This window comes from Haemorhous mexicanus, chromosome 8 (assembly GCF_027477595.1).
Source record: "Haemorhous mexicanus isolate bHaeMex1 chromosome 8, bHaeMex1.pri, whole genome shotgun sequence".
NCBI lineage: Eukaryota > Metazoa > Chordata > Aves > Passeriformes > Fringillidae > Haemorhous > Haemorhous mexicanus.
The window spans coordinates 19,124,893-19,148,971 of record NC_082348.1 but is presented as its reverse complement, the minus strand read 5'-3'; the positions used below and the strand labels follow the sequence as shown (position 1 = coordinate 19,148,971).

General features: G+C 39.3%; 1 protein-coding gene and 1 long non-coding RNA gene across 2 annotated transcripts in view; one reads left to right on the top strand and one right to left on the bottom strand.

Annotated features, from left to right (window-relative positions):
* LOC132330547 (uncharacterized) overlaps positions 1–9,415 on the bottom strand; it is a 34,160-nt gene extending 24,745 nt beyond the window's left edge. Inside the window, exons 1-3 of the long non-coding RNA XR_009487339.1 lie at positions 9,047–9,415; positions 7,880–8,034; positions 3,588–3,763 (exon numbers count right to left, since the gene is read on the bottom strand). This is a non-coding gene — a long non-coding RNA (uncharacterized LOC132330547). The remainder of the gene's footprint in view (positions 1–3,587; positions 3,764–7,879; positions 8,035–9,046) is intronic.
* The window catches only part of ABCB11 (ATP binding cassette subfamily B member 11), a 38,915-nt gene extending 16,353 nt beyond the window's left edge, over positions 1–22,562 (top strand). The window contains exons 11-29 of the mRNA XM_059853046.1: positions 37–211; positions 3,216–3,329; positions 5,277–5,387; positions 6,326–6,451; positions 7,241–7,444; positions 8,704–8,874; positions 9,248–9,449; positions 10,168–10,246; positions 11,128–11,263; positions 12,826–12,984; positions 15,604–15,708; positions 15,806–15,967; positions 17,753–17,956; positions 18,414–18,655; positions 18,766–18,922; positions 19,673–19,870; positions 20,648–20,854; positions 21,579–21,725; positions 22,241–22,562. Of these exons, the coding sequence (XP_059709029.1) occupies positions 37–211; positions 3,216–3,329; positions 5,277–5,387; positions 6,326–6,451; positions 7,241–7,444; positions 8,704–8,874; positions 9,248–9,449; positions 10,168–10,246; positions 11,128–11,263; positions 12,826–12,984; positions 15,604–15,708; positions 15,806–15,967; positions 17,753–17,956; positions 18,414–18,655; positions 18,766–18,922; positions 19,673–19,870; positions 20,648–20,854; positions 21,579–21,725; positions 22,241–22,441 (3,100 nt within the window). The 3' untranslated portion in view covers positions 22,442–22,562. The remainder of the gene's footprint in view (positions 1–36; positions 212–3,215; positions 3,330–5,276; positions 5,388–6,325; positions 6,452–7,240; positions 7,445–8,703; positions 8,875–9,247; positions 9,450–10,167; positions 10,247–11,127; positions 11,264–12,825; positions 12,985–15,603; positions 15,709–15,805; positions 15,968–17,752; positions 17,957–18,413; positions 18,656–18,765; positions 18,923–19,672; positions 19,871–20,647; positions 20,855–21,578; positions 21,726–22,240) is intronic.
* The last annotated feature ends 1,517 nt before the right edge of the window (positions 22,563–24,079 follow it).

Genomic DNA, 24,079 nt, shown 5'->3' with positions numbered 1-24,079 from the left:
TATTTAATTCCCTCTTATTTTTCTCTCTTTCTACAGATATGATAAGAACTTGGTGTTTGCTCAACACTGGGGAATTCGAAAAGGAATGATAATGGGATTATTCAATGGTTACATGTGGTTTATAATTTTTCTAAGTTATGCATTAGCCTTTTGGTACGGCTCTAAACTTGTCCTTGAGGAAGAAGAATATTCACCTGGCACTCTTCTGCAGGTACTCATTTTAGTTTGATGCAACTTTTCTGGACTGTTCTTTAAAATAATAATTCTGGAACACATATCTGTTCTGGTATCTGGTGGCTCCATGGTAACAAAAATTATTTATGTCTTTTAAAGATCATGACTCACTATTTGTATGACACAAGTGGATAAGATTTAAAAAAATCTATGTTTATTTTAAATATTTTAATATTACCTATGGTTATCAGAATAATGCCTTCATTTGACAGCCCACACAATTATCAGAGGCCTGAAACTAGCTTTTCCATTTTGTGGGTCAGCGTGGGGCTTCTGGGATGTTGGCTTTTCTAAAGAATTTTATGATGAAAAATGTTGTGGTAAAGAGACACCTAACCAAAGAAAGTCTTGTCATATCTAATTTCTCATGAACACTTTGTGTTCCTTTGAGAAACCATTTCCTGTTGTTTTGTTTTTACAAAGGCCTTGTAAACATGTATGCAGGTAAAAAACCACCTGGCTGTGGCTCCTGCAGCATGTACAAAAACTATGTTAACCTGCACAGCACTCATGCATTCACTTCTTCACAGTAGGTGCTTTGGACACTTCTGGGCTCAATGCAACAAAGCCAATATCTACAGGTATTTTGGTTAGTTGCTTAAGCCAGGACTGCCCAAATAGCAGACTCCAGTCCAAACTCAGAACAACTTTTCCTGAACCTTAGTAAGTTCTGGGTATTCTGATGAGAAATCTACTTTTGCTCCTTCTCTCCTGTTGCACACCATGAGAGTTCCCAACCACCTGCTGCACACAGTGCAAAGCTTCCTGCTAAATGGAACTTAGCAAATTACCCTGAGAATGTTGTAAACCTGAGTCCTTCTGTCCAAGGAGGAAATCATTTGCACCTGCTCTCAATACCCATAGTTGATATGAGGTGGTGCTGTGAAAAACAAAGTGAGCAATTTCTTTGTCTTGCTGTAGTCCAGTGCTTCCAAACGACAAATAGTGGGGAGCTACCCTGTAGCTGAAAAACTGTGGCTGCCAATGGAGAGTCTCCCTTATGCCCTTCCTCACAGCTTCCAGTCATCTTTCTTCTACTTCGTATTTCTACCATATACTCCTAGTTTGGCAGGGGGCAGGAGGGGGAATTTCTAGATACAAAACATTGAAACATGCTTTTCCTGCTCTCTCAAAAAGTCATACACCCACCATACTGCATTGAGATGTACTAAATATTGCCTTCCCGTCTTCTTCTGCCAGGTGTACAAAACATGCTCCTTCATGTTCATGACAGACTCCAACAGGCATAGAACCCCCTTCCTTTAAGACTCATTCCCACAAGAAAATTAGCTGGTAGTAAAGCTGACTGTAAATGTATGGCATGATCTATACATCCCAGCAAAGGCATTTGCAGTGCACAGTATGCATTCAGTAGATTCCTCCACTTCAGCTACAGGGATATTCCCAGTGAACATCATTATACTGCAAAGGAGAACTGAGACCTATGTACTGTTATTTCTCTCTCAACAGTAGTGTTTCCTTATACTTTGCCCCGCTTACCCTGAGTTCTGTTTGTGTTGTATCCAAAAGCGTAGCTGGGTCCTTGATGGCTTCTTAGCAGAATTTGCAGGCCAAGCTAGAGCAAATGGTTACATACCAGACATAACATTCCTTGTCTCCTTATGTGCAGGGTGAATGTTCAAACTAGCACCCACAATGAAGCAACAAAATGGACCAAAAGCCTACACCAAAGGCATTGTCCAACCCTTATGACCTGTTCGGGCAAAACACCTCTGTAACTGAAAAACTGAGGAGAAGTAAAACAGAGTAAATTCTAGGAAAAAGCCTGTCAAAAATGTTCAAAAGCACACCCCTTATGGCAGCACTATGAAGAATAAGCTATACTTACAATACAATGCAGAAATAGACAATGAAATAATTTGCATCTATGTGGTATACAAATGCTAAATAAGGCTCTACCTTCTTTATGTTCACCACCTTCCAGAGTCCTGTTCTTTGAAGCCCCTGCCAGCATTTGCAGCCTTAGTTCCTGTCTATATTTAAGAACCTTCATATAAACCTTTGATAGAAATGAAGTATTGGCGGCTCTTAGGAAATTTTGAACACTTTTGTGTTTTAGTTGATATGCTACATCTTCACTTGCTTCTGATCGCAAGGCCACACACCAGGGCTGAATTCTTGGACTCAAGGGTCCTCTGATATTCAATACTCTGTCTAGCTGCCTTTATTGTCTGTCAGTCTTCCCAGGAAGAGCAGATGCTGTTGCTCATTTTCTCTCATATTGTCCTAGGCTTAAGCAAAAAGGGGATCCTTGGGCTTTCAGAAGGGGATCATTAGTGAGTAACTCTTCATTTTGGTTGTTAGAAAAGGACTTAAAACCATGAGCCCACTGGGTATGTGCTACCTGTAGAAACTGTCCACTCACACTGATAGAATAATTTCACCTCAAAAAGTGGCTTATCCAGTGTTGGTAGCAGCCCCTACAGTTATTTCTCTGTGAGACAGAGGAAAAAATATTCTCTACAGCTGGTACTCCTCAAAAGTAAGTTTTGTCAGTATTAGATGAGACAGGAGCTGCTATATACAAAGATTGTAATACAGTGTTTTAAGCTTCTTTCTATTTTTGCTTACTGGTAAAAGGCATCTCTGAAATTAACTAATTCCCACCAATGTCCTGTTCCAGATCTTGTTTCAAGGAAAAGGCACCCAGTCAAACTGAGACAGCTTAAAAATACATCAGTGGCATCTCAGTAAATACCTAGATGCATACTTTTTTAGGCAAAGGCAAATATGAGTTTATCTACTTCAGCCTCAAGCAGAGCTTTGAAAGACAGCAAAAATGCCTTCTGAAATGCATTTATTTGCTTTCTTGTTGGCTAATAATGCTCATTTAGTGAATCACTTCAGTTCAGCAGATGCATGAGAAGTCATAAAGCTACTGTAGTTAGGTTTGTCTAAGCTGAAAGGTATAATAAAAATGTTATGTCATATTTTGTTAACTTCTTTTTCCACTTTTTCAGGTTTTCTTTGGTGTTTTAATAGGAGCATTAAATCTTGGACAGGCATCTCCCTGTCTAGAAGCCTTTGCCACTGGTCGTGGGGCTGCAACAAACATTTTTGAGACAATAGATAAAGTAAGTAATGCATTTCTAAGCTGTGTTACTTTGTAGTGGAAAAATAATTAAATATGCCTGAAGTGGTACTAGTTTTATTTGCAGTGTAAATGAGGAAAAATGAGTCCGAATAAAGAAAAACTGATTGTGCAATAGAAAAGTCTAGTGGGATGCACATGGGCTCAAAGAACACATTGAACAGATTTCTTAAGTGGCCTGGTTCTGAGATCTGAAGCTTTACCTAAGCTGCTGCTGTTCTTTACTCCCTTTTCTCCTTACCTGCAATTACTCATCAGTGCTGGCCCATGGAAGGTGTACTGGCAGGCAGTAACTCTGCAGCCACTCTGCAACCAAACTTGCAACAACCATCCCATAACTTCCAGATGGCATCAAAAGCTGTGACTCTGTTGGCCTTAGTGGTGAAGGTGGCCTCTGTCACCTGTCCCAGAGCTACCCTGAGCAAAAATGGGATCAAATGAGAACTGGCACTGGTCATGCAGCTGTCATAAATGTTAATCACAATATTATCTAAACAGATACTTGAAATACTTGTATGAGAGACCCTGAGATGCCACTGAATTTACTGATTCCTTTCTTGAAGATACCTTTCTATAGCTTTATAAATTTAGTGGTGGGAAATGTACTGTTGATTTCTTAAAGTATGTATTATCTCTGTTCACTGACAAGATGTATTGTGCTGAAAGCTGTGTAAATACAGTAAAATGCTGCTTGTCTTCTACAGAGCACATAAGGCTATGGTAATGCTAACAGTTTTTAGTAACCCTTCAAACTTCTGTAATAATGACAAAACATAAACACTTCATAAGCTAAAGCTCTAAAATGAACTGAAAATAGAGGTGAATTAGGGATGTGTTTTTCTGAGAAAAATTTAAAATCATTAAGAGTTGCAACAGTAAGGATTAATCACAATATTCAGGATAAGACTGAGTCACATAACCTTAGGGTAAAAAAAGCAAACCAACGTCACATCTCATCCATCTAGAGAAAGGGTGACAAAATTAGATCCATCTGCTTGCCACATTTGTAGATTTGTGATTAGACAGTACAAGCACAGCTCTGCCCTGGGACTAAAACTAGTCATGTTGAGGTTCCCATTTGCAGGATCAGTGAAACTTCTTCATAGATTAGTACTGGAATTTAAGTAAGTTATATTCCTAAAGTGGAACCAATCTTGTAGCTGTTCTTAACATCTTAGAACATACACATTTTTCATTTTAACTTTCCTTTCAATCTGTTAGGCTATATTAAAAAAGCATGCACATTTCAGTTATCAAATATTCATTGCTATAGTTTTAATTTACTGTTTGTATTCCATGCTTCAGAAATCTATCCTTAGAAAATTTTATTTCTTTGTGATTCCTCAAATTTCTCAGTTCTCTGCTCATGTCAGGCAATCCACAACACCCAAGACCTGGCCAAAAGTAAGCGAGACCCAAAGCACTTCTTAGGAAAACTCCAGTATTTCATCTCTTAGGACTGGGTGTACAAGGATGGATGTTTTAATTGCCAAGTGGCAAGGCCTGAAGGATTTCAGGAATGAATTGGTTGTTTGGTGCTGTGAGAGGATGTTTTTGAGTGAGGTAGTGCCATTTTATCTCTGAGGAGCTGGCTAAATTAGCTTAGTCAAAATGCCTCTGTCAGTCAGCTACTCAGTTCCAGCAAAAACTGCCTGAGTGGTTGGCTGTGGTATTTTTGCAGTAAGCCTACAACGAGAAGAGGGTGCATCCTTCTTGTCTGTGCTACCCACCAATGCCAACTCCCCCATCACTCTGGCCCTCAATTCCATGTCCCTTGCCTGCTATCCCGGGGCAGAGCCTGCAGCTGGCTCCATGCAGCCAAGTGCTGTTCAAACAGAAATGCCATGGCTTTGTATGGTATTGTATTTATCTACTGCAGTACTGTTGACTGTTTAACAGCAAATAAATAACCCAATAAATTTCATCCTAGAAACCCACCATTGACTGCATGTCAGAAGATGGCTACAAGCTGGATAAAGTACGAGGGGAAATTGAATTTCATAACGTAACATTTAATTATCCATCCAGACCAGACATAAAGGTAATTATTCATCACCCATCCTGTGAACATAGTTATTGTAAAGAAGAAAAATATCCTGGTTCTGCCAGCAATTTCTAGATTTTCCATAGAGATTGTTTTCCAGAAGCCCAGACTCTTTGCTTGAAAGTAGACTGAATAATTCTTCCATTAAAGTGTTGTTCTGCTTACTGTTTGGCTTATTTTACCATTCTGACATATCCATTGCCACATCTGCATATTCCCTGCTGCTGAACATAAACTCCCAGTAATTCTGGGCAAATTCACCTGCGTACAGCTTCTCTTGCAGTGATGCCCTTGTATCAATGTGTATGAGACAGAACACAAAGTAATGAACTGAATGGAGCAAGGAGATTTTATAAACCTCTTCCATTACCCTGGGAATGCACCATGTGACCCATTTAAAGTCTAGGAAAGGGACAGGAGTGTAGGCTGTATATGCCACTATTTCTCTACTCCTGTGTTTGAATTGACAAATTCTCCTTGGAAAAGCATGTTATTGGACAAGCATATTAGTGCTATTACTTCTAAAGATGGAAGCACATATTGTATCAGATTTTTCTACAAAATTTCATGGTTACATTCTTAATATTTATGCTGTAGCATACATTCACAATACACACACAGTGTTCTTTAAAGGGAATATAATTAATTAACTTCTCTAGTGTATTAACTTGACTAGTTCTTAATGATGAGCCACAGGAACAATGAAAGGTCAAAATCTGCCTGCCTGTTGTAGAAATGAGTGCTCTGCATCTACAGAGTCTTCAAACAGTGTAAAAATATGTAGCTTGCTTTATCCTCTTTCTTCATAATACTTTCTTTGAATTTTGTAAAATTGCTTCAAATCTTTAAGGTACAGAATATACTCACTTGGTTGTATGACTGTGGAGAATTAAAATAGACAGATTCTGTTTCTTCTTTTTTTTTTTCCTATCCAGATTTTGGATAACCTTAATATGGTGATTAAAGCAGGAGAGATGACAGCTTTTGTTGGAGCTAGTGGAGCTGGGAAAAGTACAACAATACAGCTCATCCAGCGTTTCTATGACCCCACTGATGGCATGGTGAGTGTCCAGCCTAGAATGTGTTTCTCTGGCCCCAGAAACTGAAAGAATGTCATGGTTTCTTCTCCAAGGTGGGAAGCAATAATACTATCTTTCTTTTAATTGCTTTTTTCTTCTTTTTTTTTCCCAATTATTTTTAAAATTAGTGAAATATCGTATGCATTTCTTTTATAAAACTGTGCTTAATAGTCATTTAAAAGCAATTACGTGAAAGAGCAAATTGTTAGGAGAAAATAAAAATTCAGTGCTAAATCTATGTAAAAAACTTTACCTATAGAAATGACAATTCAAGAGTGACAAATGTTTTTTGGAAAACACAGTATTGAACATTTAAACATTAACCCATAATATCACTTAGGTATATGCAATTACCACTTAGTAATGGCTTGGCTAAGAATATGAATTATAGCTATTCAAAATCTCATTCCATTTATGAGTTCCTATATCAAACAGGAACACATAATCACAGGTGTTGACCTGTATTTGAATATATAAAAAACAAAGAAACAAATGACTGTAAATAACATAATCATCACTTTCATGATTACTTTTCACCTGGTTTTATTTCTGGTGCCAAACAGAAATGGGAAATGAAATCAAAGACCACAACTCCGAGAGCCAATACTACTACCACTGCTTTGCCACCTTCTATATCTGAAAGCTGATTTTTATGCTGGTCATGGAAACAGCATAAAAATCAGCTTCCACTGTGTCTTTCTTTGTCTCTGAAGTGGAGGGCATAATGTCCCTGATTTTTTCCCTGACTTTGTGTCCATGTTCTAAGTGTAGATTACCCTGGATGGCCATGACATCCGTTCCCTGAATATCCAGTGGCTGCGCTCCCAGATTGGCGTAGTTGAACAAGAGCCAGTGCTCTTTGCCACCACGATTGCAGAGAACATTCGCTACGGGCGGGACGATGCTACCATGGAGGACATCATCCAAGCAGCCAAACAGGCCAATGCTTACAATTTCATCATGGACTTACCACAGGTATGCTCTGCCTTGGAAAGTGTTCGGCAGAATTTGATAAGAAAAAAGAATCTTTTTGTCCTTTTGTCCCTCCTAGCCTGCAGCAATTTGTGCTCAGGCAGAAGGACAGAAGATTAATACAGATAGGAGGCAACAACCTTTCCTCTGACTACAGTTATTTAGGTCTTACTACATGTATGCCATGAAGTTATGAAAGCAAACATCCCACCCCCCCCACCCCAAAATATAACCCCAAACCCCGAGAAGAATCAGTTCCTCAGGAATCATTTATACAACATTTAATATTATGGTAATAATCATAGCAGGGTTTAAAAATTTGTATTTTTCATGTTTTGGAGATCTGTTTCTGTTCAGGCCAAAAGCAATGTAGAGCTCAGCCTCCCACTAGCCAGCGTTTGTTACTTCACCTGTCTGTACTGATGCTCACAACCTCACCTCCTTGTACGAGCTCTGTATGCCAGCTGGAGGTTCCTTCTTCTCTAGTTTCTTCCCTGATGATGACAGGCCTTCAATCATTCCTCCTTACAAAGCCCAAATTGGGTAGTATTGAGCTCTCTACTGTTCTTGAATGTTATTTTGTCAAGTAGCTTCTGAAAATGACATGTTACAACAGTGAATGTTATTGACATGATTCAAGTACCATTAACTAATATTAGTACATTGTCTTTATCCTCCATCTATGCATTTTGAGGCTTCCAGGAAACTATTTACTGAAAGGCTGTTCAAAGGCCCCTAGTTATTTCATGGAAATGGAGCTAAAAAAGGTTTAGCTCTAAGTGAATATAATGATCCTGTCTCTCAATAGGCCAGGCTTTTGTGTTTATTTAATTCTCTACCTGAACCCAATGCTGTCAGAATATGGTATCCATGAATCACAGACACAGTGTTCATGGGTCACAGGTCATCAGCAGACAAGGCCAGGAAAAGTTTTCTTGTGAGTCATCTGATGGAGAGTGGGTGGGTGATTCCTCTCCATTTCAGCTTTTGCTGATATAGCTGTTTTAAGCTGAACCAGTACATCTCACCTTTTTAACGAGCGCATACTTTTGGCATGGGGTTGAAAACCTGATTCAGGCAAAATGATCTTGTACATTATGAAGAAAGTTATTTCACCTGTTGCTCTTTGAATCTGCTGCACTAACAATGTTTTTGTTTAAAGTCTACTCCAAGGACAAATCTGAGACATTTTACCACTACCTTCACCAGGATCTTAACAGGCTTTTTCTCATCTGTTTGATTTTAACTTTTTTCCTTCACAGAAATTTGACACTCATGTTGGAGAGGGTGGAAGCCAGATGAGTGGAGGTCAAAAACAGAGGATAGCTATTGCTCGAGCTTTGGTGCGAAACCCCAAAATCCTGCTCCTGGATATGGCTACGTCAGCACTGGATAATGAAAGTGAAGCAATTGTCCAAGAAGCACTTCATAAGGTTTGCTATAGTATAGCAAAAATCAGACTCCAAAGAGCAGAAATTATTTATATTGTACCCTGCAGAGGGTGTTCCTGTATTGCAACAAATCAGTCAGAAGTGTTTCTTAATAACTGTTTTATAAGTACAAGCAGAACCTTAGAAATATGGACTAAGACTAATTTTTACTTACATTGGGACATGAACAGAAACCTATAGCTCCCTTTGCCCAGAAACAGATGCTTCTCTGTGGGCTGTGGATGGAGCTAAAGTCAAAGTGGGCTGAACCCACTAGAAGGACTCCAGTTAGTTTGACGAGCCTTTAGATTGCAGAGCTCCTGGGCAGCATTTCAGTGAGCTGTGCTGGGAGTGGGGCTGTTGTTGTCTCCCTCAGGCTCGCCTCGGCCGCACGGCGATCTCCATCGCTCACCGCCTGTCAGCCATCAAAGCCGCCAACGTCATCGTCGGCTTTGAGCACGGCAGGGCTGTAGAGAGAGGAACTCACGAGGAACTCTTGCAGAGAAAAGGGGTTTATTTCATGTTGGTGACCTTACAAAGCAAAGGAGACACAGCACCTAACAGAGAAGAAACACAAAGTAAGCATTTTTTTTCTTTTACTTTAATTTTTCATGTAAAATCCCACAGAATGCAGATTTTTTTTTTTTCTTTTTATAAGGGCTAGTAGCTGCCTTTTTTTTGTCTTCTGTTTTTTTGGCTGAATTCTATTATTCATAGAAGTAATACACTGCTAGCCCTGGCCAAAGTGGTTTTGTTGCATATGAACTGAAAGACCTTCCTAATATGTCTGCCCTGAAACATTAGTTCTGACCTGAAATATCCATAATTTTATAACTCCACTGAGTGCCAGAAGTCCAGTTCTGCTGCATTTGGAATTCAGGCACATTACAGACTATGCTGAAATCATCCTATTTGTTTTGCTAGAGGCAGATTTGAATCAAAGCTTCTGGAAATTAAGGTTCAATAGAATGATTCGTTGTATTTTTGTGAAGCATGCATTAGATATTATTATCTTGAAATAAGAGAGCAATTGTAGAGTTAAAATACATAAAAATGCTTTAGCAGTCACATCTGAAGTGAGACGGTCCTTGGGCTAATATCCAGTTAACTTCATTATGTCAAATACAAATTGTGAGACTTGTGAAACATGTAGGTTGAGTAGAAAAGCTATATTCCTTCTAGAAAGTATTCCATTTATAACTTGGAGGCTATGCACTTTTTTGCAGAACCACAGTGTATTTTGGTTGCGTTCAATTTTGGCACTAACTTCAGAGATCTATATTCTGTATTTTGCAGCAGCAGAGAATGATGTGGTTGAGCCAAATCTTGAGAATGTCCAGTCATTCAGCAGGGGAAGCTATCATGCCAGTTTGCGGTGAGTCTTAAAAATGGTTGTAAATTTAAATGTTTCCAGACTATTCTCAGTGTTTCTACTTCATCCCACTATTCCAAAATCCTAATATATAACTTTTCTGTGTGCTGTGTAATAAATTTTCTGTGTGCTGTGTAAAAGAGGATTGAAGGGCTCAAACCATGACACTGAGATAGAGTTCTCTTGCAAAGAAATAGCTTGAGTAATAATGTTACTGATTGAAATCCATGGATGAATAGCAAAGCTCTTAATTTTGGTCTTTTCTATCCATAGTACCTTCTTTCCAATTTTGATCTATTCTGTTAATATTCTGGGTTTGATATTACTAACATACAGCCTTAGTTGTAATATCTAATGCACTTTCTGTCCAGTCATTTGAAAAATTACTTACTGTGCAATTACTTGAGAAATCAATGCAATCCACAAGCACGTTTTTATTATGGCTTCTACTTGATGAAAATTAAAGCATTTCACAGCCAGGCTTTCTTGTAGCTAGACACTTACTGTTTCTTCCAGGCAAGCCTATGTCCGACATGTGCAAATGAATACATCTCCTACATTACAGGATTATGTTTTGTCAGAGAGAGAGGTGCTTTGTTTCAGCTTCCTGAATTACTGGTAGTGGTAACAGTGATTTGACTTGGTGTCTTAATAACTTGTGCAAATGTAGTAGAACACAACACAGATTTACTTAAAAAATACACAGTACATGGTCCATCTAAGAAAATGTCTGAGTGGTGTGAGTGGAATATTATTTTGAAAAGTATTTATCCCAGTTGGTGAGATATTTTCTTCCCAAAAAGGTGAGAGAACATACCTGTTTTGCAAGCAATTATTGTTTTTACTAAGCTGTAAAGAGCAGGCCATTTCTGTTCTCTTTGCAGAGCTTCACTTCGGGAGCGCTCAAGATCCCAGCTCTCTAATGTGGTCCCTGACCCTCCACTGTCTATTGGAGGAGATCCTGCAGAGTCCACTTATCTTACCCCTTCTTATGGAGATGATGATGGAAAAGCAAAAAAGGTCAGGTCCAATAGTTTGTTGTTAAATTTTCAACTGATTAGGTTATATTACTTGTTAATGATCACTTGTACCTATGTGCTTGTAGCTTAAGAGTTCTTGGCAGGTACCTCTTAGCTTGATCCTTTCCTCTCCTTAAATAAAACCACAGCTTCAGTTCTCATCTCTGTGTAAACCCTAGGCTGCTTTTTGATGGCTGTTTTGATTATTGGTCCATATAAAATTTATAGCAGAGGAATTTTGCTGTTTGCTCTCTACCTGTTGGTAAATTGATATATGTTGTAGATATAGTTGAAAAACATACATTCCTAAAAGCTGAATTAAATGACAAAAAGCAAACTGCTCAGTCTGTGAAGTGTAATTAATGGGCTCTCAGTAATACAAATGGCACTGCTTCTTGTTCAGTAAAGAATAAATTCAGTTTCCTCTAAAAATCATCTGGAGACTTGAGCAGAGAGACACCCTCACTGCAACCTAACCCAAAATCCTTTCACTTCAGTATCCTCGTGCAATCAACTGGCATAGAAAATAAAGGACAGCACGCCTTAAAATGGCACAGAATATGTAGGAATCTGCACAGTGGGTTTCCAAAGTGCCTATGAAGCTCCCTGCATCAATTCACATGGCTGCAGTTGCTCAGTACAGAGAGCAGCAGATAGAAGTTACCCTTCTTGCTATTGCCAAGCCTATTCTGTGGATAAATAGAGGGCTTGAGTGCTATCCCTCTGGGACCAGCTCAGAAGAAAGAGAAAATACAAGATTTTTCCACCCACTCCTCCCTGCACATTTCCAAAGATAGGTCTTCACAGTGTCTTTTTTGTCTGGCTGTTTCTAGTCATATGAATTGAGGGAGATGAGCAGGGCTGAGCACACAAAGTGTTACAAAAATTCTGCACAAATCAAACTGAAGGATAAGTTATAATTTGATGATGAATATTCTGCCCTTACTGGGCATAATTATGGGAATTCAGCATATAGTCTGAGGATGTTTCACAGAAGGGAGGCATAATTACCATGTAAAAAGCCTGAATCCAGCTATCACTCTGAAATCTCTTGTTTTAGTGATATCACATACCTGTTGATTTGATGCAGTCTGATCAGTGTGGTCACTCACAATACTTTAAAATAGTATTTAAGAGATTGAATGAGTGACAGAAAAAGCTGCTTGTGAGGAGGGAATTTAAGTTTTGGCACTGGGTCTTTCATCACACCTTGTCTGGAGACAGCTGAAAGGGAATAGTCTGAGTTTCAGTGGCAGAAAATCTCAAACTGGTTGTAAATAACCTCTGCAGCTGGAACAATTAGAGCTGCAAAAGATATGAACCTCTCTCTTTTTCCCCAGAGATGGTAAAGTTTGTTGTTTATTTAAGTGTTTTTTTAAGTAAACTTGACTTACTAGGTCCACAAAAGAGTTCCAGACAGCAGCTGCCCCTCCTGTCCAAAGCTAGAGCAGCTGTTAGGGCCACTTGTTTAATAAATTAGGCTAACTATTTTATCCCACTGTCAAAGGGAGAGCATCACTGATGAAATGCATTCACTTCAGAAATCCAACCTGTTTTTTTTAGGAATCTGTTGTGGAGGAAGATGCCAAGCCTGTACCATTTACCAGAATTTTGAAATACAATGCCTCTGAGTGGCCATACCTGGTGCTTGGATCTCTGGCAGCAGCTGCAAATGGAGCTGTCAATCCACTCTATGCTTTGTTATTCAGTCAGATTCTTGGGGTATGTTACGGTAACATTTTAAAGTGTATTTTAGCTCTGAAACAGAAGAGAGTGAATTTATGATGCACAACTTGACATGTTTTGGCAAATTTTTAGATCTCACAATGAAAATGGGGTTAACCTTCTCGCCTATAAACAATTATTCAGTAGAGATATTTATATCACTGTCATGAAACTATTATTAGAGCTCTTTGAAGGGGTAAGCTTATCAGCATTTGTCATGTGTTCTTCATTATCTCTTTTGCTCATTTTCCAGGAACTTTTGGGAATGGGTTTCTATACTTGCATACAGTTTATTTTAGATGAGACAAAAAATACCTCACATGCAGGTACAGTGGAGAGAGATTGCAAAGGTCGTTCTCTGCAGAATTTTATTATACAGACTTCGAAAGCCTTTGAGAAAGCTTTGGATCAGACCTAAAAAATACTTCACTTTTTTTGTTTACATATTTCAGACACCTTTTTACTGCCTGCTCCCTGCAGAATGCCTAGGGAGAGGTAGGTAGTTGTACCTGGGTTCACAGCCACCAGCAAAGAGTAGGCTTGCATGAATAGGTTTGCAGGAAGTAGGAATATGCTTTAAACTTTAACGTTCACTAAAAGATACAATATTATCAAAATCCACTACCACCACCTCTCTTGAAACTTGACAAGTTCTTCCATGAGTGTTTATTTCTTCAAAAACTTGTGGTGATAGAAAAAAGGATGCGTCCCGTTTTGTGTAAAATCTTTCTGAGGAAATGCTTGACAAGTTGGTGGGGAACTGGAAGGCAGCCTGAAGATATTCAGTGCTGCTCTAACTGGTGCTTAGGAAGTGTCCTGAATTTTCAAGAATAAGGCTAGAGAAACCCCATCTGTTCAAGCTGTATCTTATTAACTAAACAACACATTCACTGGGAACAAAACGGGAATGCCATGGGTTTTTTGTGGTTTTGCTGCCCATCTGATGTGCTTCCCACTTGCTTGCACAGGTCATGGTAGGTACACATGAGTGCAAAAATAGATGCCCTAAAAGGTAGACAGATGGAGGTCAAAAACCTACAGGCAGGAAAAAGTGAATGAATGAATGAATGAATGAATGAATGAATGAATGAATGACCGACCCAGCATTTGAGCTCCTGGTAGAAAAGGATTCTAAGAGCAGTGCCAGCAATCTATCAGAAGAAAGACTGACCTTTTGTTGTTTGGTGTTTTGGGAGTATCGTTTTGGCTTAGACATTTCTCACTGGGAAGTTGCTTATAACTTGAATCACATTTACTTGCAGTTTTGCACTTAAGTAAGATCCCATGAGCAGGAGAAAAAAGGATGTTCCAGGCCCTAATATTTCTGCCCAATGTCCTTGGCCTTTAGGCATAGGTGTGCCACCTCCAAACACTTTTTTAGTGTCCAGACCTCATGTCAAGGACTGTGGCTTTCACTAGGCAGCAGGTGAGACACAGCTGTATGCATTCCACAGTGAATCTTACCTTTGATTCCTTTGCAGAGGAGTCTTCCAGACCTTGGGAGGTCTGGGGCTAACGATACTAAATACCTTCATTGCCAAGGATGAATTCTTACTTTTGAAGGCCTCAGTCTATTAAAGGAGAGAGGCTGCAAGAAAAAGCAAGCCATAATGAACATGAAGGAATTCCAATATCTGTGTTTTATTATTAATAAATTTAAAATATTTCTGCCTGGTGCAAAAGCAGTCAGGCAGATGGAATATATATCTGCTTTCAGATCTGCCCAAATATCTGCAATATTGTTGTGTCAGACACGTGGGCTTGTACTCTGGGACAAATATGCTGGGGAAGTGAGGGGAAAATCCCCACAGCTATGAAGTGAAAGGATAAATTTAGCTAAGTCTGCCCTGAAGGTTTTCAGAAATAAGTCCAAAAAAGTCAATGAAGAACTAGATAATACTGTGTATGTACCTTTTGAACAATGTTTTCAGTAGTTTCTTTTACTTATGCTTTGGTTCTCCCGGTGGAATTGTCTCAGAGTATGGATCCTTTCCAGAGAAACTCAACTGAAAGGTGCGCTCTTACTCCTACTGGACATGGAGTCCATGGCTCCAGATGAAAGACAGTCCACACTAAAACTGCTGAGATTTATATGATCTGAATATGGACACCTCAGCAACAAATCTTTCTTTTTTATAAACCTGCTGCTATTGTCCATGAGGCGTGTTGCCATTGTCAGTGTTATTTTTTTAATAAAGAATACAGACTAAAAACATAACTGACCATGTTAGGATAGCTGCAGAATGGGATAGTTCTGTTTTACAGGACAGATTTTACTGTTACTTTGTTGCTATGCTGTTTATTACATTGCTATTCTCTTGTTATCATTATTTACAGTGGGGGGTGAGTGGTCAATTATAACCAGGGATGGGCCACAAATAGTAGTGTGTGTGACACCAAGCATACTGAACTCATTGGTTAACAGGACTAAAACCCATTATGTTTTAATCCAGGCTCACCTTAGGAAAAATAAGGAATTGGACCTTTGCAGGGGGTGAGGGAGAACTCTGTGTTCTGGCTTTGGTTGCAGGATGGGTTTCTGTACTTGGCAATTGGGAATCAAGTACATATGTCACACACAGCAAAACTGACATTTCTATTTATTTATTTTCAAAGACCTTCTCCATTCTAGATGAAGAAAACCAAAAAAATCAGATCAATGGTGTCTGTGTGCTCTTTGTCTTAGTCGGAGTTGTTTCATTTTTCACACAGCTTCTCCAGGTAATGGTCCAATTTAGCAATACATATTTTTGGTTTTGCACCCTTTCTCAGTGGGTGTCTCTCTCTTACAGTCTGTTTTTATTCTCAAATACCCCAGGGATACACCTTTGCCAAGTCTGGTGAGCTGCTTACAAGACGGTTAAGGAAAATTGGTTTCCAGGCTATGCTCGGGCAAGACATTGGTTGGTTTGATGACCGGAAGAACAGCCCTGGGGCTTTGACTACCAGGCTTGCAACAGATGCCTCACAGGTCCAAGGGGTAAGACCTGGCACCTTATGGATCATTTTGCTATAGACACTGATTGAAGGCCTATTTTGGCATGTTGTCACAGAAATTAGCTACCATGCAACAGCCAGATCAGTTCTTAGTAAGCCAATTAGGCTATTTCTATTAATAGATTGCCACCATGGAACCAACAGTAGTATATGGCATACCCTAAAATTACAAAAAAGAACACAAATATCAATAAAATACCAACCAACAATGGAATGGGAAGGAACACCCAGTGCAGAAGTTTGATTTTCTTTTTTTTTCCTGAAGATGAATTAGTTTTTTGTCACAATGTTAAAGTGTTTATTTCAAAAACATGTCAAAATAGTATGTTAGTGACAGTCATTAATAATCATGTTTTCCAGTTTTCAACATGGTATTGTGCATGTTGTGGCAATTTTGATCTGAACTGACAACCCACTTAAAAAAGCAGTCTGCAGTACTGGCTGGTGCTCCAGCTGGGAATCCTGCATCTAGTTTCAGTGTTTGGGAAAGTGAGACACTAGCTGCATGCATTGTGTTCCTTAGTGGCTGAGGGTTAAATTATGCTGAGCTATATATGTTCCCTATCTGAACTGATCCTTAGGTAGAGGTGAGTCAGATGCCATTTTGCTGGGGTGCAATGCAAGCAATTTTCTAGAAACAAGGAGATGTATAGGAAGGAGATGTACAGATTTCTTTTTTTGCAAAAATTGTCACGTTTCAGCTTGACTGAAAATTGTGAGTTAGTTTAAAAAACCTTTTTATGGGGGTTTTAGAGAAGATGTTTCCTAAAGTCCTGTCAGCAGCAATTTCTGCAGAATCAGGGAAACCTGCCACAAGCCTCACAGGGTATCCTTTAATTGAGATAAATAAAACTTGTAAAACTCTGACTAATCATTTAATGTCCAAAAGGACATCTTTGTTTGAAGCACAACACTGAGGCACAGCCATTTAACCCACAGCTTGCAGGGGGTGAGGGAGACCAGAGCTACCTGCGTAGCAGTGCCCTGCACCTTCCACTGCCTGACATAGACCTTGCTGCAGGTCAGAGGAGGAGATGATGAGCATTTTGTGCTGCCAAGTTCATACTCTGCAAATGAGTTTGACTGAAAATCATAAAGGATATCAAATGTACTTTTTTATTCTAATACATAGCAATATAGTTCCTATTTAGGGTGCTGTTTACTGCTATGAAAGAAAACTACTTTTGAGTAAATAATTCTATTAGAAAGAATAGCATTGTCAAAGTACATAAGGAGCAGACAAATGTATTCAATAAAGATGATGTCAAAGCAGTATTTAAGTTTTTTCCTTAATAAAGGGATAGGCAGAAATACAACTTTGTTTCATCCCTTTTCATTGATGTTGCTTACTGATTTTAGCACCGCTGAGGCTTCGTTGTTAATAGCTAAGCTATAAAATGGTCCTGTTGATCATTTATCTCTACATGGATAAATGTAGAGGCTAAACAATGTATTCAGATGAGTGATTCTTCAGGGAACCAAGGCAACAGTTTTCAATAATTACATTATCTTTCTCACAAACAGTAGAAACAATCTTCTGAATTCTCAATGGAAACTTTGGTGGATCAAAGGAATATTGGACATTTGCAGTCCTGCTCTTGATCCAATTAGCTGGAAACAGTATATCCAGACTGGCTAAATTCCAGTGCAGTCTAGCTGTTAGTGTCTTATGTTATTTTAATTTACAGTTTTCTGAAGTTTTATAGGAAGATTTGTTTAATTTGTTTTTGAAGTACAAATCAATGATGTCTGTTTCTTTTCTTCAAAGGCAACTGGATCGCAGATAGGAATGATTGTCAATTCCTTTACTAACATTGGGGTGTCCATGATCATTGCCTTCTACTTCAGCTGGAAACTGAGTTTGGTAATAATGTGTTTCCTGCCATTTTTGGCTTTATCTGGAGCTGTGCAGGCTAAAATGCTGACAGGATTTGCCTCGCAGGACAAGAAAGCACTGGAAGCTACTGGAAGGGTAATGCTGTTTAAAGACTAATTTATATTTGCAGTCACCGGTAGATGAAAAATCTGTCTTTAGGGACCAACAGTAATTCAAATGTCATGAAATTGGCAATGATTTGTGAATAAGTTGCAATATTTCATCTTGTTAAACCATTGAAACAGCATTGGGAACCCCCTAACTACAAAAGCACTTGTGGCATGGAATGTGACTGACCTTGCAAAAGTTATTGGACTGAAGTCTGTTACTGTAAGGCAGAGCACTGCTCTCGAGGAAATCAGAAGAAAATTGCTTGTAGGAAAAGTTCTCTTTAGGCTTTCTGATGTTTGGGCCAGTCTGTATCATGTCTGAATGAATTTATATATTGCATCAGTGTCCAGAGTTCACGAAAGAATCATAGACTTGTGAGAACACATTCTACATTTCCAAGTAAAAATTAGGAGCTTTTACCCATTTTTTTCCCCTCTTCCAGATTGCCAGTGAAGCTCTCTCTAACATCAGAACAGTAGCTGGGATAGGAAAAGAGAAAATGTTTATTGACAATTTTGAGAAGCACCTGGATTTGCCCTACAGAGCTGCAATCAAAAAAGCACACGTGTATGGAGTCTGCTTTGGCTTTGCTCAGAGCATTGTGTTCATTGCCAACTCCGTCTCTTATCGATACGGGGGATTTCTCGTTGACACTGAAGGACTCCATTACAGCTTTGTGTTCAGGTGAGAGCCCGCTCAGAGCCACAAACAGGGCTCTAAAAGTTCTGGACTTGGTGTGGTGCTCAGTTTCCTGATGGCTTCCCAAGAATGACCATTTACCCCCTTCCCCACAGGGTGATCTCTGCAATTGTTACCAGTGGAACTGCTTTGGGAAGAGCATCTTCCTATACCCCAAACTATGCCAAAGCCAAAACATCTGCTGCACGCTTTTTTCAACTGGTTGATCGGCTTCCTAAAATCAGTGTTTACAGTGAAAAAGGGGAAAAATGGGTAAGAGAGGAGATGTATAATTTGTGATGTCAGTCAGCTCACTACAGGCATGGATGTTGCACTAGTGATTCAGGAGTCAATGAGGATCAACGCTTTACAAGATTGGTTACGCTGATTGTAAAAGTTTTATTCGTCCTTGCTGTTTTGGAAGCAAACTCTGTACTAGACAGAGTAGTATTAGGAATTTGTCAGTGTAAAACTACTGTAAATTGGAATGGAACTGATTTGGATGACTCACAGAACAGGAAGCTCTTATTTCCTGCTTTACAGTTCATGGCAAGCCTTACTATTGCTGATTATAATGGAGATTTTTCCATTCCCATCAAACTGGTGGCAGGTGTTCATAAGGAGGCAAAGAATTGTTGAGTCAGACAAAATGAAAATGCTCAGTTTCTGGTGAATTGGAAAGTCAGACCCAGAAAATTGAAATGATTTATTTTATACACAGTGTCTATATTAAAATGAAAAATATGCCCATTGGCAAGGCAACGCCATTTCCAATTTATGCCTCTGACCAGTGCCATGCAGGGAAGCATAAACAGAGAAAGTGTTATGACTAATAGCTTCACATCTAGGCAGCTACTCCAGTATGGTTTTTTTCCCTTTTCCTGAGATAATTTCATGAGTACAAATGTCAAATTTTAAGCAAAAGATGCAAGAATGGATCTGAGGAAGAGTTGTCCTCTACTTTGCAATTCAAGGTTGAGCTCGAGCTCACTGTAACATCTTTCTCCTTTTTCTTTTCACCAGGATGATTTCAAGGGAAGCATTGAATTTCTTAACTGTAAATTCACATACCCTTCTCGGCCTGATATTCAGGTCCTGAAAGGACTCTCTATATCTGTAAAACCTGGACAGACTTTGGCATTTGTTGGAAGTAGTGGCTGTGGTAAGAGTACCAGTGTCCAACTTCTGGAGCGTTTCTATGACCCTGAGAAAGGAAGTGTGGTAAGCAAAAAAAATGTAGGTTTTGTGCCCTGGTTTTCAGCAGTGCTCCAAGGGCCTTCTGCCTGTATCCTACTGTGCAGCCTAGCAGTGGTGGCTCATACATGTGCAGTTTGAGGCTTCCTCTCTTCTCAAAAGGACAGATGGGGACTATTTGGGCAGTTCCCAAGTATTATCTCAGCCATATTCAGACAAGATAAGAGAACTACATGCCTCAGGTGCACTCTTATGCATTAGGTAGGGCATAGGCTTTTGCCTTGGTAGCTTCTGTATGAAACATACAAATGTATGCTGTGAACATACATATGTATTCTGTGAGAGCACAAGCTAAATGGAGCAACAAAGAGCCTGGAACTTGCCTAGATTTAACTTCCAGTTATTCAATTACTGATAGCTTAGAAAGCTCTCTTATGTTTTCCTAATGTAAATATTTACCTATCTAGATTGATTTATCTTTCTCTGGAAAAAAAATCTGTGTGGTGATCACTATGTCAGGAAGGCAATAAAGCATGTGCCTAACTTTAAGCAATTAAATAGTTCACTAGGACTTCTGTTGAGCAAACGGTCTAGTGTATTTTGTGGTATGGATCAAAGCCATACCACAAAATACACATCATGCACAAAGGAGTCAGAGACAAGCAATTCAACCAATCACTTTAAATGAGTTGTGTTTGTGTTTTAATGATATGGTTAAATAATTTAGTTTTGCTATAAACTATATGGGTGTTGCAAGCTGTTGTTTTGCTATGATGCTTCAAGTTTTTTCCCATTTCCTCATAGTTAATAGACGGACATGACTCTAAGAACGTAAATGTGCAGTTTCTCAGATCAAAAATCGGAATAGTGTCACAGGAGCCTGTGCTATTTGACTGCAGCATTGCTGATAATATCAAATATGGCAGTAACACAAAAGAAGCAACCATGGAAAAAGTCATAGAAGCAGCCCAGAAGGCTCAACTGCATGATTTTGTCATGTCTCTGCCTAACGTAAGTACCTGCAAGGCCTTGGCTGCTCAGTGTTCATTGCAGGAGTTGCTCTCAAACCAGTTGAAGTTGCTACATGCATGCACCTTTTATGTACTTTTACAGCTGTGACAGTAGAAGCAAGAGGGTGCTGTGACCATTTTTTGTGCTCCTTAGAGTCTGAGTGTGAATTATTACTGAATTCTTATACAGTAGGCACATACATAAATCCTGTTCCCAGCTATGGGAGATTTGGCTGGTGAGTAGGACATGACAATTAGATAAAAATATTTGAAGCTGGCTGCTTATGTACACTTGAAAAGTATTTAAATGCACTGAAATAATATAAATATTAAAAGAACATATAAGGGATGGATCCAATTTAGGCACCCAAAGAAAGCACTTTTCTAGAAAGCCCTTAAATCACTTTCAGACTCTTCTCCCAAATCTAGGGCAAGGAGAATTCTTTTTGCCTCACACAAATCAGCCAACTTTTTGATATCACATTTTTCTTCCACGCTCATCATTGTGCTGCCTGGGCCTCAGGGCCATGTGCAGACAAAATACAGCTTGGAAACCTCACCCCAAACATGTTTGCTGCTGTATGTTGTTTCTGCATTCCCAGTACTTGGTTCTGCAAATGGTCAGCAGTGGTCAACTTTCTTGTCCCTCTCCTGCTCTTCCTTTAGCTGTGTACTGGTGTGTTAAATTAGACCTGAATAAAATACTCCTTTTGTATATTTTTCAGCAATATGAAACTAATGTTGGGGCTCAGGGATCCCAGCTGTCTCGTGGGCAAAAGCAACGTATTGCCATAGCAAGGGCCATCATACGAGACCCTAAAATTTTATTACTGGATGAAGCTACATCTGCCTTAGACACGGAAAGTGAAAAGGTAAATGCGCAGTGATAATCAAGGGAAAGTTAAACAATGGCCTACAAGATACAATACATTTTCTGTTCCATAGATATGCCAACATACTCTGCTGCATGACTGCACATTTTTCCACATTGTGAATTCAGCCTTTCACCTTTAATGATCTTTCCAAGAAGTGCAGGAGGTACAGCTGTAATAAAAAGCAGCCAGACCCAAGTACTCTTAAACGATCTATGAGAGGCAGCACTTCCTCAGAAATGTCTGAATTGCCTGGATTTCAAAGCTTTCAGCTGACATTTAGCATGGCAGCAGAGTAAAAGCCTTCCTTGATTTCTCCCTCTGTGTTTACTACTGGTAAACAGAGTTCATGACCCGGCTAAGCACATCAGTATCAGAACCTCTGATTTAGTCTCGCTGTCCATTTTACAAGTCTTGCACAATATGGTTAATTAATCTGAAGCAACTGGGTTCCTCCAGCTCAGCTCTGTTGTATTTGCACATTTTTATTCTGACACTTTGTCTGTTGCCTTTAGACTGTGCAGGCAGCGCTGGACAAAGCCAGAGAAGGGCGCACCTGCATTGTCATTGCCCACCGCTTGTCCACTATCCAGAACGCTGACATCATTGCTGTGATGTCACAAGGACTCATCATTGAAAGGGGCACTCATGATGAACTGATGGCCATGGAAGGAGCCTACTGGAAACTTGTTACTACTGGAGCCCCAATTAGCTGAATCATTGTGATTCTAAATTTGAAAGATTCCTGTAAGCAAATACTTTGTGGTAGGTATGTGTATGTTGGTCCTCCATTGTGCTACAGAGTGAGTGCTCTTCAATACAGAGAGATCTGTGGAACCCTGAATGTATGTAGCTGTCTGCATCAAGCACACCTGGCCAGCACAAGCAAGGCACTAAGCACAGGCTGATGCATTTAGGAAGTATCTTAGCCCACTGATAAGGGAAAAAAAAGCCTGAAACTTGGAAAGATCTTTCCTGGTGATCTGGGAAGTTGCCATTACCTGCAGTCAGACTGCACAGTCCTGTGATGCCTCAACTAGCAATCAAGGAAGACTCTGCTGGTTCAGGAAACTGCCCTTTCTCTAGGTAAGCTGAATGAGTGAAAACAACCCCTCAAATGATGCTGTACATCTGAAGGGACCAAATCTGTCCCAACGTTTGGTCTGCAGACAATTTCAGCAGAGGCCTTTCCTATGCATGCAGAAGCTCCACTCTTTCACCCACTGTACCACACACGTCAGTAGTGCTGTTGGGGGAGGCTGGGCTTCACTTATGTGCACCTGCAGCACTGACACAGCTGTGCCCCTTCAACAAACCAGTCAGTACTTACAAAGAAGGCAGCTCCACAAAAGTAAGGAAAGCAATCAAGGTAAGGAACAGAAGCTGGTGAAGATAATTTCCTAGCCCACCACTCTCCAGCTAATATTCACCATTCTAATCAGCTGTCAAAAAGATTTTTGAATAGGAATAAATGCCTTGGTTAAATTAATGTAAAATTCTATGGTTAATCATCAGTTATTTAAACCACTTCTACTGAAATGGTGAATGGATATGTTCATTTTTTCAGAAGGGTAATACAATCACAAGTGGAAGTGGAAAAAATAGGCATAATTTGTTCTTTGTATTAAATACAGTTGATAAACAGAGCAACAATATATTCATAAATGACAAAGGTCAGGAAGGAGCTTCTTTTGGGAGAACCTTGTATCTGTCACAGTTTATTGTGTCACAATGTGTTTATCTGTCACAATGTTTATTGTAACATCTACCACAAGTTTCACTGAAATATGTCATTGTCTGCAGCACAACAGTACTCTTTCCTTTAGTGACTAGGATCTTGGAGAAAAGCAGATAGAAAGAAAGTATAGATTACAGTTTCAATATTTAAATATTGATTTTAAACAACAGAGTATTAACTAGAGAAGTCATTCTCCATGTCCTAAAATCTGCATCTGGGCTGTGGCGGGGTGTGTGTGTGGGGGTGGGCAGGCAGGTTTCCACTCACTTTATAAGCAGTCACAGCACTTATGAAATACTGCAACAGTAGCAGTATGTAAATAGAGCTGTAAGGGTAAAAAGCTTATTAGGATACCTCCCTTAATTTCAGGCAGCAAAACACAATTTCAACTTTAATACAACTCCATTAACAAAATCACTGCAACATACCCTATTGAAATCACACAGCCAGCACTGAAATGGCAATTTCTCTAAGGAAGTCTGTATTTTAAACCTTAATTGAAAAGTAAAAGAAAAAGCTGCATTATTTGTTTTGATCTTTTTAGCCTTTTTACATTTCAGAGCAATAAGTAGTTTGATGGCTCAGGAAACTATTGACAGAGTGACTATCAATACCC